At 35.8% G+C, this 15873-nt stretch overlaps 1 protein-coding gene across 3 annotated transcripts in view; it reads left to right on the forward strand.

The window, feature by feature from the left end:
* The window catches only part of ITPR2 (inositol 1,4,5-trisphosphate receptor type 2), a 521140-nt gene that overhangs the window by 416595 nt on the left and 88672 nt on the right, over nt 1–15873 (forward strand). For all 3 annotated transcript variants that reach the window (XM_057555894.1, XM_007194868.3, XM_007194867.3), the window contains exon 49: nt 5389–5564. In XM_057555894.1, coding sequence (XP_057411877.1) covers nt 5389–5564 — 176 coding nt within the window. The remainder of the gene's footprint in view (nt 1–5388; nt 5565–15873) is intronic.

Below are 15873 nucleotides of genomic sequence, written 5' to 3' on the forward strand. Positions count from 1 at the left end.
GAGATGGGCACTGCCACCCCTCTGGACATCTATTTACTCAGCAGGAGAAAGTAGAACACCCGCTACATTTTTTCATATTTGCCTGACTAATAACAATTATGATAGTAAAACTGATGAGGATAACAGCAGCTGTTATTGTTTACCGTTTAGATAGGATCAGGCAAAATGCTAAGCGCGTCACATGCATAACTTCATTTAATCTTCCTGACAATCCATAAAGTAAGTACTTCATCCTCACGGATAAAGACTTAGAGGCTTAGGAAGATTTGCCCAATAATTCGGGAGTAGAGTCTGGAACTGTGTATTTTCTTAACAAGTTCCCAAGGTGTTGCTAATACAACTGGTCCTTGAACAAGAACTTGAAACCACATACATAGTAGAATTTGGAATGAGGCTCCAGCCTCAGAAAGAACTACAAACAAGGCAGGAAAACATGCTGTGTCATCGTCAGATGCAGACTTTACTCTTCAAAAGGGACTGAATAGACGTTAACAGTAGTAGCCAAGATGGAGGCGCACTCTTAGGTATCTGGGTGTGGGTGTGGCGCTAAGAGGGGAGGGAAGGCGTGAGCTGCCATTTTGGCAATGTGGAATCCGCAGATTGTTTGGGTAATCTGATTACAGTTCTAGATGGGTTATTTAATTATAGCTCCATGAATAAGGTTACAATTTTGGTCAGGATTAGCTGAGCCGCCAACCTTCAGTTACACGCTATGCATAGCTAGGAAGGCTGAGGAAGCAAAGTTAAGACTGACTAGCACCCTTGGCCATCAGAACTGGCTGGAGAAGGTAAATTCTGTGCTGGACGTGCAAGTCTCTAACCCTGGATTTTGTCAAGCATAGGCCAGATGACTCCATGGCTGGAGCACTTTGAGGCAATTTAAAGACGAATTAGTTAATCATAAGATTCCTTCCAAAAAGTGCTAAAAAAAGTGACGGGGACATGTCAGAGAACACAGGATTCAACTTGAAAGGTCTCCCAGTGGCCACATCAGTGGAAATTTTGAGAAAAAATACTGACAGTAATACGTAATAACCCATAGAATAAAATAAGAATCCAGCAGTCCAGCAGTCTATATTGATAGAAGAGAAAGTATTCCAGTTAATCAGTGTAGAAGGAATAATGGAAACAGAATGTCACCATTTGGCGAACATCATACGGTAGTAAGAATCATCAGTGGATGCTAAAATTAATAGGTGAGTGTTAGATGAAAAAGTATAATGAGAAACAGGATACTGACATAGTCAAAGTGTATTTCTCCATAATATACTTATTATAAAAGAAAGAAGAGTGACTTTAAAGTGGAGAAATCAGTTTAATTATGTGATCAATGTTAATGTCACCAGTAATGAGACACAGCAACATCGAGTGCCTCTTGACATGATGTGCTGACAAGGACATGGCATCATTTGCCAAAAATGCATAAACTGAGGAAATTTCAGGCAAATCCAGAATGAGGAACATTCTACAAAATAATTGGCCTATACTCTTGAAGCTTATGTAAGTCAAAGAAATATTGAGGAATTAAGAGACTAAAGAGACATGACAGCTAAAAAGAATGTGTGATCCTGGTTCAGAAAAAAGACATTATTTGGGCAATCCGTGAACTTTGAATAAGGTGTATAGATTAAAGTGGTATATCATATTAATTTCCAGATATTGATCATGGTAATGTGATTATGTAAGGTATTTGGGGAATCTCGGTAAAGGGTATATGGGAATTTTGTATTATATTTGCAATGGTAACATTGTCAGAAAGTTTTGAAATAAAAAGTTAAAAAAGAAAAAAAGAAGTAAATATGAAGACTCCATCCAACTCTGAGGTTCCTGGTTTCTGGGTATAGAAGTTGATCACAAAAATCACCTAGTGAATCCTGGGCCAAAAAAAGACCTGTGGTCAAAATGGGCCACCTTTCCCAACCCCAGATCCTAATGCAAACTGCTCCGGAGTCACTGTGGCTGATGTGGCAGGGCGAATGGGCTGAGTATGCTTTCTCCAAGGGTATTTTCCAGCCTGACCACACATGAGCTACTGGGAATCAGTTGTGCCCAGATCTCTGGTTTACACTTGGGTTGTAATATTAACTGAGAGAATAGTGTCACCCTTCAACCAGGGTAGTAGTGTACAGTAATTAAAGGGAGATACTTAGTGGGGAAGGTGATTCTCAGAGGATCAGCTTAGAAGGCACCCACCCTCCCAACCCCTACTGCGGATAATCTCCTTTCATTGCCAGGCTTTGCAGAGCTCTGAATTTCTTCAGGAATCCAGGGCTTATCGTGTGGCTGTAGGTTTTGGTCTGGGTTTCCGTGTTTGGTTGATTGGTTTATATGTTTAACATGTGCTTCTCTAAAAAAGAAACTTGTGCCAACCAGTTGCTATGCTGGTTGTGGCTGAAGCCACAGCTGTTGACGCTAGGGAATCTCCGAGATGTCCACTCAGAACTTGAGCGTTGCCATGCCAACCATCCCTGCCCAGTTTGGCAAAGGCAGACCAGTTAGCAGAGAAAAGTGCTGCCATGGGAATTTCTTATATCCAGATAGCATATGATTTTTTAAAAATATTGTTTTCGAATTTGGGGTGTAATTCTTTTTTCCCTCAAGTGCTTTGTGTTAAAGGAAATAAGTTCTTCAAGGTGGTTTTAATGCATTCATCTTAATAACAACCATTGATGAAGTGTGGCTGGGTGCCAGGCACTGTGCTAGGCCCTAGAGATACAAAGGTTGGGAAGGTTGTCCTTGTCCTCAAGGAACTTACAGTCTAGTTAAGGGATGAAGAAAGGAGTGAGGCACAATAGTAAAGAACACCCATAGATTTATCTGGTCTACTTTAGCTGGACTGATGTGGGGGAAACAGGAAATTCTTCTGAGGCTCTGCAAGAGGCAGAGCAATGAAGAGGGGAGTAATAAGCAGCAAGCTCTCTAAGTAAACGTATAAACAAGTCAGTTGAGGTAGATAGGAGAGGCGAATTGCCTTGAGGTCTCCAATTTTTCTATTTGAATTTTTTTTATTAAGGACAAAGTTTATACTTTCTAACAATAATATATAGAGGGAATTCTAAAAATGTTTTCTGTTACAAAAGTAATACATGCTCATTATAGAAAATTAATATAAAGTATTAAGAAGACAGTCCCCCCTTTCGACCCTTAATGGATAAAAAATGGCTTTGACAGTCTGTACTGTCTTCTCTAAAGTTTGTCAGAGAGTTTCAGTTTATTCTTTTAGCATCAAATCTTCAGCTAGAAAACAGTATGATCATTCTTATAGAATATGATTACAAATTATTGTCAATTGTCAAATGACAAAACTGTAAATTAATAGCCATTTTAAGTAACTTGTAAATTTCTTTACTATTCACAAATACATATTTAACACTAAACTTTGTGCAGGGTACTAGGCTAGACACCATTTGAGTTCTCTCTACAAAGGGATCAAATTCCCAGTTGTAAGTTCATGGTTATAATTTCATATTTAATCGAGGGGAAATCTCAGCAAGCCAGATACTGTCTGGGAAAGAGTGGTCAAGATGTGGTTAGATGATCAGGCCTTAGTGACAGTGCAGAGTGTGACTATCAGTGCCAAAGCTGAGACTTTTAAAATAAGAATGTCACACCAAGTCATTGCTTATGAATTATACTGAAGAGTCCAGTGAGTGGCTGAGAGTTGTTAAGTGTGCAAAGATGTTGGCAGTTTTAGTAAACTTAAGAGTGAAGCTTCACAACTTGGGGAATTGGTAACTGGAGACTTAGTTACTTACTCAAAACGAGCTCACAGGTTATGTTTCTGTTTATTCACTTAGTCAGCAAATATTTGTTTGTTACTGCATGCCAGGCACTGGGACAGGCCCAGAGGTGGTCCTCACGCTGACAGAGCTCACGTTCTGATGGCACCCCAGTAAGCGTGAGAGAAGGTTGAAGGCGTCATTCTCTCCATGGCTCTTTCAGATCTGTGAAGCCCGGGCAGTTGGTGGTCAGGCTATGTTTTGGTAGACATAGAGGGCTCACAAGCCAGCGTCTTAATAAACATGAGCTGGGTACCCATTTTGTTCGTGTTGCCAGAGGACAGGAATTGAAGGTAATTTCCAGAGCAAGCAACTTACCCCTTTTTTTCCACCATCTTCAAAGTACTCTTATCAGATCATGAATCTGGTAAGGGGGCAGATCAGATCTCTCCTCCCAATCTTCTTCCATCACCGCTTGCTTGAAGAGATAACATAAGAACAACATTGCAAAAGTAAACCTGTCTAAACCAGCGCTGCTCATTATCTGACTTTTGTTTGTTTTTTAATGACTGACAGGATCTTCCTGCCTACTTTCGATCCATTAGCACTCACTATGAACTAAAGGCTTGAACAGAATTCATTGATGGAATCCAGATAATTCCATGGTTTCCATGATAATACAGAAACTCTGCACATCAGAGCACTCGTGGTGTTTGCATTCAGAAGTGAATTTTATAAATAATAAAAAGAGGTGTGGCCCAGAGAAATCACTAGTGGAAAATCTCTGTTTTATTGTTTCCCCTCTGACTTCATCAGCCTAAAGACACATGTTTGAGGTCTAATCAACCCAAGAGTGTTGCCCTTTAATTTACTTCTGCAAATATAGCACCACATGACCTTCAGAGGGGGATTCTTTGAATCCCCACGTCAGAGCAAACGTCAATGAATTGTCCTTTTTTAAAAAGGAAATGTATTTTTGAACCCCTTTTAGGGCCATTTCTAAAGAAATTTTTGTTGTAATGGAGTTTAGTTTTGAAACATTTGGAACTCCTGTTTTCTGATGATGTAAATAGCTGAACATGTTTTTTTAGATGTTGATTTGGCTTTTAAATACACACATATACATATGTATTCATACACATAAATACACTTGTGTGTTTTAACAGTTAAAGCTTAGGTCTATTTCATTAAAGACTGGATATTCTACATTCTGAATTCTTTAGAGGAATCTATAATATAAAAACTTGATAATAATAAAACAGAACAAGGTATGAGTTCACTGCCTGATTCCATTTGATTTAGCTGAACATTTAGTGGTCATTAATCATAAATTTTGAATTAAGACTCCCAAGTGAGATATCTCTATCCAAAGTATTTAGCATGTAACTCCCATAGGAGAGAAAGATGAACAAGTCTCAGACTTAATGAAAGGAGCGTTGACTAGTGAGTATTTAAGCTGCCTGGGATTCATCACAAACTTTCTGGAAATGTAATAATGAGTAATATGTACAAAGACATTTCCTCTAAGTATACAGTGTATAGAGTGGGTTATTTTGAAATTCACTGTCTTAGGGCTTATCTTGCTGTATTATATAAAGTAGAGTGACAAATATTTTAACATGTTCTAGTTTTGTTCTTAGTAAAAATAAACTCCTTCCACATTTTACAGGTACACTTTCACCGTTGTTCTCAGTTCTGCTTTGGATAGCAGTTGCAATCTGCACATCTATGCTGTTTTTCTTCTCCAAGCCTGTGGGTATTCGGCCATTTCTTGTGTCAGTAATGCTCAGATCCATATATACAATAGGTCTTGGGCCTACGTTAATACTTCTTGGTGCAGCTAATGTAAGTACTTTACTTAGCTTTCTACTGTTCTGGATTAATTAAAAGTGTGCTAAATATAAAAATGTAATGCTATGCTTTAACTCTGTATATACAGTAAATTCTAATTCATTGTGAATCCGAATTAATCAGAGTTTAACTTGTACCTTTTTTATTGACTTTTGAGAGAAAGGAAAAATGGCAAGTGAAAATTTGATATATTTAAGTTGGTAGCATTTGGGGCATGACCCAGTTCTGCAGTCAATTTAATCCAATCCAGTTTAATGCCTTTGGCATACTATATGGGCAGCTATTGACAAAATTGATTCTGAGCCACTGTTAACATCCTAAAGTAACTTCTAAATCATCCAAGAAAGATTAAATTATATTCAGCAGAATTTTAGAAGTGAGTAACACCTTTTATAAAATGACCAAAGGAAAAGGGTTGCTGTAAGAGAGAATATGAAGTTGGACTCTTTTTATGAGAACAAAACCTATTAACTTGTGAAAGGCATAGATGAGATATTTTTTTTTCCACTAAATTTTTTTATTTTTAATTTTGAAATATTAGAACAAGGGAGTACATTTCACAACTTGAGCTAGGTAAGTTTAGAATAAGTAAGCCAGACTACTGTTGCAAATAGCAGTAATCTTGCCCAAGAGATAAAATTTTAAAGGGGCTAGACAACTTTTTGTATGGCACAGCTATAAAGGGATATTAGGAAACGGTAAATCACCAGGTTGATGAAAGAACATGTTGCAGGTAAATAAACTTGCTAATATGTCTGCTGAATAGCTAAGCACTTTCTATATTTTTTACTGGGTTTCTAACATAATATCCTATATTCTGGTATCTGTATATCTGTATCTGGTATCTCCCCTACTACACTATACAGTTCTTAAGACTAATGATTGATCATTCAATGTCTGGAACATCATTGGTACTCAACAAATATTTCTTAAGTAAATTAACTAATGAATGAGTGAAAGATTATCTTTGTATTCTTATACATTTACAGTGCCTTGCACATAAAAAAAAGGTGGCAAATATATATTGAAAATGAATAAATGAAATAATCAACCAAACTTTTGAGAATTATAAAGCCAAGCTAGTATGGCCAAATCTATGTTTCTGACCCCTATTATAATATTATATATAATATTATACATTATAATATTATAATTCTTCAAAAACTGGACATGATATATATGACAGATATATACATATATATGTGATGGATACATATATATATATATACATGTAGGTATGTGACAGATATATTTATATGTTTATATATATAAAATGATTACATTCAGGTCACCAAATTACCAATTATTCCTCAATCATTGTGAATAAAGGGAAGTTTACTATACATACAAAGGGTTCTATCAGTAAAGAATTCTGTAAAGTACCAAATATATTATTCTGTAAGTTTCTTGATGGCAGGGGTTGTCACATTCATAGATATAATCCTGTCTACCTCACTCGCTAGCCCATTTTTCTCCACCTTAATGCCTAGCACTTAAACATTCAAAAATTGTTTACACGAACTGAGCTAGTACTTTCAGTGCTTTGGAAATAAGCTAATTTTGCAAAATTTCCAACCGAGTGAATTAAGGAATCTTCATGGATTTATCTGATTTTTTTCTAAGCCTATTACTTCATCCAGCTTATTATTTTTTCTTTAAAAAATACATTGACTATTGAACCCAATTATTTGAAGAAACAAATAATATTTCTAAACTGATAAATGATCCTCAATAAGACATTAATCCAAGTGAGAAAATCCAAATTTGATAAATGAAATAATAGCTAGACAGAATTAGACCAAAATAACAGCATTTATTGGGTCTCTGTTATCTAATAGACACTGATAATAATAGAGGATTTGTGGTTCTTGCCATCCAGAAGCTTTAAGGATATATAAAGAGGTACGGAATAACATTTTAAAGTCTATTGGGAAAACCAAAAACATTGGGAGAATTTTTCTTTTGCCCCTCATGGGACAGGATAAAAAGATAACTTCTGCCTGGTTTGGTGAGAACAGTTCCACTATAAGTAATGGCTATTCATCACCAGAGGGCAGACAGCAGAAGTAAGAAGAGCTACAATCCTGCAGCCTGTGGAATGAAAACTACATTCACAGAAAGATAGACAAAATGAAAAGGCAGGGGAATATATACCAGATGAAGGAAAAAGATAAAACACCAGAAAACCAATTAAATGAAGTGGAGATAGGCAACCTTCCCGAAAAACAATTCAGAATAATGATAGTGAAGATGATCCAGGACCTAAGAAAAAGAATGGAGGCAAAGATTGAGAAGATGCAAGAAATGTTCAACAAAGACCTAGAAGAATTAAAGAACAAACACCTAGAAGAATTAAAGAACAAACAAACAGAGATGAACAATACAATAACTGAAATGAAAAATGCACTAGAAGGGAATAGCAGAATAGCAGAATAACTGAGGCAGAAGAATGGATAAGTGACCTGGAAGGCAGAACGGTGGAAATCACTGCCATGGAACAGAATAAAGAAAAAAGAATGAAAAGAAATGAAAACAGCCTAAGAGACCTCTGGGACAACATTAAATGCACCAACATTCGCATTATAGGGGTTCCAGAAGGAGAAGAGAGAGAGAAAGAACCTAAAAAATATTTGAAGAGATCATAGTCGAAAACTTCCCTAATATCGGAAACGAAATAGCCACCCAAGTCCGGGAAGCGCAGAGAGTCCCAGGCAGCATAAACCCAAGGAGAACCACGCTGAGACACATAGTAATCAAATTGACAAAAATTAAAGACAAAGACAAATTATTAAAAGCAACAAGGGAAAAATGACAAATAACATACAAGGAACTCCCATAAGGTTAACAGCTGATTTCTCAGCAGAAACTCTACAAGCCAGAAGGGAGTGGCATGATATAGTTAAAGTGATGAAAGGGAAGAACCTACAACCAAGATTACTCTACCCGGCAAGGATCTCATTCAGATTCCATGGAGAAATCAAAAGCTTTACAGACAAGCAAAAGCTAAGAGAATTCAGCACCACCAAACCAGCTCTACAAAAAATGCTAAAGAAACTTCTCTAAGTGGGAAACACAAGAGAAGAAAAGGACGTACAAAAACAAACCCAAAACAATTAAGAAAATGGTCATAGGAACATACATATCGATAATTACCTTAAATGTGAATGGATTAAATGCTCCAACCAAAAGACACAGGCTTGCTGAATGGATGCAAAAACAAGACCCATATATATGCTGTCTACAGGAGACCCACTTCAGACCTAGGGACACATACAGACTGAAACTGAGGGGATGGAAAAAGATATTCCATGCAAATGGAAATCAAAAGAAAGCTGGAGTAGCAATACTCATATCAGATAAAATAGACTTTAAAATAAAGAATGTTACAAGAGACAAGGAAGGACACTACATAATGATCAAGGGATCAATCCAAGAAGAAGATATAACAATTACAAATATATACGTACCCAACATAGGAGCACCTCAATACATAAGGCAAATGCTAACACCTATAAAAGAGAAAATCAAAAGTAACACAATAATAGTGGGGGACTTTAACACCTCACTTACACCAATGGACAGATCATCCAGACAGAATATTAATAAGGAAACACAAGCTTTAAATGACACAATAGACCATATAGATTTAATTGATATTTATAGGACATTCCATCTGAAAACAGCAGATTACACTTTCTTCTCAGGTGCACACGGAACATGCTCCAGGGTAGATCATATCTTGGGTCACAAATCAAGCCTCAGTAAATTTAAGAAAATTGAAATCATATCAAGCATCTTTTCTGACCACAACACTATGAGATTAGAAAGCAATTACAAGGAAAAAAAGTAAAAAAAAACACAAACACATGAAGGCTAAACAATATGTTACTAAATAACCAAGAGATCACTGAAGAAATCAAAGAGGAAATCAAAAAATACCTAGAGACAAATGACAATGAAAACACGACAATCCAAAACGTGTGGGATGGAGGAAAAGCAGTTCTAAGAGGGAAGTTTATAGCAACACAATCCTACCTCAAGAAACAAGAAAAATCTCAAATAAACAACCTAACCCTACACCTAAAGGAACTAGAGAAGGAAGAACAAACAAAACCCAAAGTTAGTAGAAGGAAAGAAATCATAAAGATCAGAACAGAAATAAATGAAATAGAAACAAAGAAAACAATAGCAAAGATCAATAAAACTAAAAGCTCATTCTTTGAGAAGATAAATAAAATTGATAAACCTTTAGCCAGACTCGTCAAGAGAAAGAGGGAGAGGACTCAAATCAATAAAATTAGAAATGAAAAAGGAGAAGTTACAACGGACACTGCAGAAATACAAAGCATCCTAAGAGACTACTACAAGCAACACTATGCCAATAAAATGGACAACTTGGAAGAAATGGACAAATTCTTAGAAAGGTATAAGCTTCCAAGACTGAACCAGGAAGAAGTAGAAAATATGAACAGACCAATCACAAGTAATGAAATTGAAACTGTGACTAAAAATCTTCCAACAAACAAAAGTCCAGGACCGGATGGCTTCACAGGTGAATTCTATCAAACATTTACAGAAGAGCTCACACCCATCCTTCTCAAACTCTTCCAAAAAATTGCAGAGGAAGGAACACTCCCAAACTCTTTCTACGAGGCACCATCACCCTGATACCAAAACCAGACAAAGATACTACAAAAAAAGAAAATTACGGACCAATATCACTGATGAATGTAGATGCAAAAATCCTCAACAAAATACTAGCAAACAGAATCCAACAACACATTAAAAGGATCATACCCCATGATCAAGTGGGATTTATCCCAGGGATGCAAAGATTCTTCAATATACGGAAATCAATCAGTGTGATACACCATATTAACAAATTTAAGAATAAAAACCATATGATCATCTCAATAGATGCAGAAAAAGCTTTTGACAAAATTCAACACCCACTTATGATAAAAACTCTCCAGAAAGTGAGATAGAGGGACCTCCTACCTCAACATAATAAAGGCCATATATGACAATCCCACAGCAAACATCATTCTCAATGGTGAAAAACTGAAAGCATTTCCACTAAGACCAGGAACAAGACAAGGATGTCCACTCTTGCCACTGTTATTCAACATAGTTTTGGAAGTCCTAGCCACAGCAATCCGAGAAGAAAGAAAAATAAAAGGAATCCAAATTGGAAAAGAAGTAAAACTGTCACTGTTTGCAGATGACATGATACTATACATAGAGAATCCTAAAGATGCCATCAGAAAACTACTAGAGCTAATCAATGAATTTGGTAAAGTTGCAGGATACAAAATTAATGCACAGAAATCTCTTGCATTCCTATACTCTAACAACAAAAGATCAGAAAGAGAAATTAAGGAAACAATCCCATTTCACCACTGCAACAAAAAGAATTAAATACCCAGGAATAAACCTACCTAAGAGGTAAAAGACCTACACTCAGAAAACTATAAGACACTGATGAAAGAAATCAAAGATGACACAAACAGTTGGAGAGATATACCATTTCATGGATTGGAAGAAACAATATTGTGAAAATGACTATACTACCCAAAGCAATCTACAGATTCAATGCAATCCCTATCAAATAACCAATGGCATTTTTTACAGAACTAGAACAAAAAATCTTAAAATTTGTATGGAGACACAAAAGGCCCTGAACAGCCAAAGCAATCTTGAGGGAAAAAAATGGAGCTGGAGGAATCAGACTCCCTGACTTCAGACTATACTATAAAGCTACAGTAATCAAGACAATATGGTACTGGCACAAAAACAGAAATATAGATAAATGGAACAAGATAGAAAGCCCAGAGATAAACCCATGCACCTATGGTCAACTAATCTATGACAAAGGAGACAAGGATATACAATGGAGAAAAGACAGTCTCTTCAATAAGTGGTGCTGGGAAAACTGGACAGCTACATGTAAAAGAATGAAATTAGAACACTCCCTAACACCATACACAAAAATAAACTCAAAATGGATTAGAGACCTAAATGTAAGACCGGACACTATAAAACTCTTAGAGGAAACCATAGGAAGAACACTCTTTGACATAAATCACAGCAAGATCTTTATTGACCCACCTCCTAGAGTAATGGAAATAAAAACAAAAATAAACAAATTGGACCTAATGAAACTTCAAAGCTTTTACACAGCAAAGGAAACCATAAACAAGACGAAAAGACAACCCTCAGAATGGGAGAAAATATTTGCAAACAAAGGAATGGACAAAGGATTAATCTCCAAAAAATATAAACATCTCATGCAGCTCAATATTAAAAAAACAAACAACCCAATCAAAAAATGGCCAAAGACCTAAATAGACATTTCTCCAAAGAAGACATACAGATGGCCAAGAGGCACATGAAAAGCTGTTCAATATCACTGATTATTAGAGAAATGGAAATCAAAACTCCAATGAGGTATCACCTCACACCAGTTACAATGGGCATCATCAGAAAATCTACAAACAACAAATGCTGGAGAGGGTGTGGAGAAAAGGGAACCCTCTTGTGCTATTGGTGGGAATGTAAACTGATACAGCCACTATGGAGAGCAGTATGGAGGTTCCTTAAAAAGCGAAAAATAGAACTACCATACGACTCAGCAATCCCACTACTGGGCATATACCCTGAGAAGACCATAATTCAAAAAGACACATGCACCCCAGTATTCACTGCAGCACTATTTACAATAGACAGGTCATGGAAGCAACCTAAATGCCCATCGACAGATGAATGGATAAAGAAATTATGGTACATATATACAATGGAATATTTCTCAGCCATAAAAAGGAACGAAACTGGGTTATTTTTAGAGACATGGATGGACCTAGAGACTGTCATACAGAGTGAAGTTAAGTCAGAAAGAGAAAAACAAATATCATATATTAACACATATATGTGGAATCCAGAAAAATGGTACAGCTGAACCGGTTTGCAAGGCAAAAATAGAGACACAGATGTAGAGAACAAATGTATGGACACCAAGAGGGCAAAGCGGGATGGGGGGTGGTGGTGGGATGAATTGGGAGATTGGGATTGACATGTATACACTAATATGTATAAAATGGATAACTAATAAGAACCTGCTATATAAAATAAATAAATAAATAAAATTAAATTTTTAAAAAATTACTTCATAAGAGCAGCAAGTGTTATACTTTAATTTCTTCCTGAGAAGAAATCTACATGGAGATATAATTTTCTTATTAAATATGTGAATCTGTGGGTAGTCTAATAGCCTTCACAGCATAAAACACTCGTTTGCACAGCCCCCAAATGATACATTATGATCTGCCTGTCCAGGGCATTTTGACCAAAGAAAATATTAGCTTTGATTTGGGACAGATTGAATGGAATAATTGTAATTTTGATATGATAGATATTGATAGAAGAGTTTTTATCTATAGTTTTGATACTGTACAGATTAATAAAAACATTTTAGCAAATATCATTTACCTTAACATTTAACATAACAGGCTCATTACAGAACTGTCTATGGTTTACCATTTCCTAAGAGGTAGAAAAAAAAAGAAAACATAAATCAATCAAGTTTGTCCCTTAGATTTTAACGTATTTATTAACTTAATTTACACTTAAAACTTTGCATTGTGTAACAGGTGGAACTATAATTGCTAAAGTTACAGGTATCAGAAACAGGAAAAAATTGTCTACCTGACAGTTAAGCCTTAATGAGCATCAGAATTCCAGACCTTAGGTAAATAGCAAGCCTCTGAATTTCGTTCTTCTCATCAGTGAAATGAAGATATTAAAGCCTAGTCTGTCTTCATCGGGTTGTTGAGAAGGTCAGTTCAGAAGATTACTGTGAAGATTTAGAAAAGAACAATAGCATGATAATGATATAATAGCAATAAAAGCTACCGTTTACCGGGTACCTTATACGTGAAGTAGGATTTAATTGTAAAACATTGCTGTCATGATCGTAAAAGTGTTTGTATTTTGGTTCACAGGGACTTGTTTGTTTCTGACTCAGTGTCTTTCACAGTGTTAAGCAAATACAGAAAGTCCTTTTTTTGGTAAAGGAATCAAGTGGGAGGAAAAACCTCAATCTATATTCTGAGCACTTAGTATTATCAGTTTCTGCTTATTATGATGCTTCATCTTTATCATCTTTGCTAGTTTCTAAAAATTTTTTATTTAGCTTGCAGCTTGCTTCTCTGTCTTGTCACAGGGGTTACCTCAATATTTGAGATGTTTTTAAAAATTCAAATGTTCTTCTCTGTTATAAAAGCATATCTTATAACTCAGTACAGTTTTCTTCCCACCTCTACATTACATTTTTAGTTATTGCTAATGAAAATTAACATTATTTTGGCAAATATAAACACATTTTATCAGTTTGGGATCACTTAATATATTTTCATACCATTAAACTTATTTGTAAACCTCATTTTAATAATGATAGTATTAACCAGTTGTATGGCTGTTATATAATTCATTTAACCATTTCATTAATTCTTATTGTTTAGATTTTTAGATTTTTATAATAAATAATACAATAAACACCTGTGAAATATATATTCTGAGTCAAAACATTCATATTCTCTTCCTTTCTTTCTCACACACACATATACACACACACACACATACACACACACACACACACACTCCCTGTTTTTCATATAATACAGTCACTGATGCTTCCACTTCTGATATTCAGTTGCAGAAACAGAAAACTGCCCCAGTGCTGGGAGAATACTAGCATGTGTTGAATTTAGTAAGAGACACTACAGTTTACACCATCCTTGTTTACTGGGTACTGTTTTGCTGGCAATTTAAAAGATTTCTTGGGTGATTTTGACTACATGACAATTTTGCCTCACGCTTTGACTGTAGAACCTTGTCCTGCCCAAGATGTAACATCACTGAAATGGAGATTTTTGAATTAAATAATCTGATTTTTTAGTAAGAAGGTTGATGGTTGATGAATATATCGTAATATAGTTAAACTGCAGTTCAAGACAATAAATTCAATTTTACTTTTTAATAAATAGTAGACAATCATTTTTTGCTATAATTATTGTTGGAAAATAAATAGGAACAATGTAAGATGGGGATAGGATTATTGATCAGGGACATAGAACCGAATAAGACAAAAAGGATTATATAAAGGCAGCTATAAATTTCTGTGATCACATAAAATAGCAAACTTTAAGGGACACCACATAGAATTCTAGAGCTGTGAGGCACCTTAAGGCTTATTCCCTTCTAGTCATTTCATTTTAGAAATGAATGTATACATCCTGTAGAGACCAGGAGGATTTACCTAAGTAATTAGTGGCAGAGCCAAGACTGGAACCCAGATGGCCCAACTTCTAAGCCAGGGTCTTTCCACTATGCTGCACTGTTTAAAAAAATGTCCTGCAAAGCCATATCAATGAAATATAAAGTATCTATGAAAATATTACTATACTGTATAATTAAGTTACCTAGTTAAAATTAATGAATTTGTTTTAGTATACATTGATTAACAAACGAACATTCATTTTTCTGTTTTAGAAGACCATCATTTGGATGATGTGTCACTTTTAAAAGGCTGTACAGAGAGCTTACATTGCTGCCGTTTCCCTCCCCCACTTGCCACTTTTTCCCCCAACCTTCACACAATTTACCCCATTCTCAATGAAAAATATATCAAGGGCAGCTTTGAAGAATAGATGGAGAAAGAAAATAATATGAGAGATGGTTGTGATCATTTATATTGGTATTTGTGTGCTGACTCGAGGGTCCTTCCAACACCAGTTCAGAAGATGGCCTTTTAACCACCTTGCTCAGTTCCTACACCCCCGGTTTATTGTTGCCCACATGAACGCTTACCACAGAAGCAATGATTGCCTACGTAATGGTATTGACAAGCGAAGGACTGGTTAGACAATGTCAAGTAAGTCATGACATGAAATGGGAGAATGTTTTTGTAACTTCTTCATTTCCATAAATATTCCCAGCTTTCATGGAAAATGCTCAATAAAACTAATTTGCAAATTTCAAGGTCATGTGGCAGGAAAAACCAGCGTTCAAGTTCTTTCCTACCCAAATCATTTATTTATACTTACACTTATTTCTTCATGGTATGAATACTTCAAAATTAAAAGTCAGCAGTTTCCTTGTTTCTGATCTGTGCAGAAATAGGTGGCCGCCACTACCAGCATTGGCTCCATCAAGAGAAAAGGAGCATATTCATCAATATGAAGCTTTAGGTCAAGGTTCAAAAAAATTACCTGAAACAAAAAGGCGAATCTTTCTTTTTCATGCAAGA

This window comes from Balaenoptera acutorostrata, chromosome 11 (genome assembly GCF_949987535.1).
Source record: "Balaenoptera acutorostrata chromosome 11, mBalAcu1.1, whole genome shotgun sequence".
Taxonomy (NCBI): domain Eukaryota; kingdom Metazoa; phylum Chordata; class Mammalia; order Artiodactyla; family Balaenopteridae; genus Balaenoptera; species Balaenoptera acutorostrata.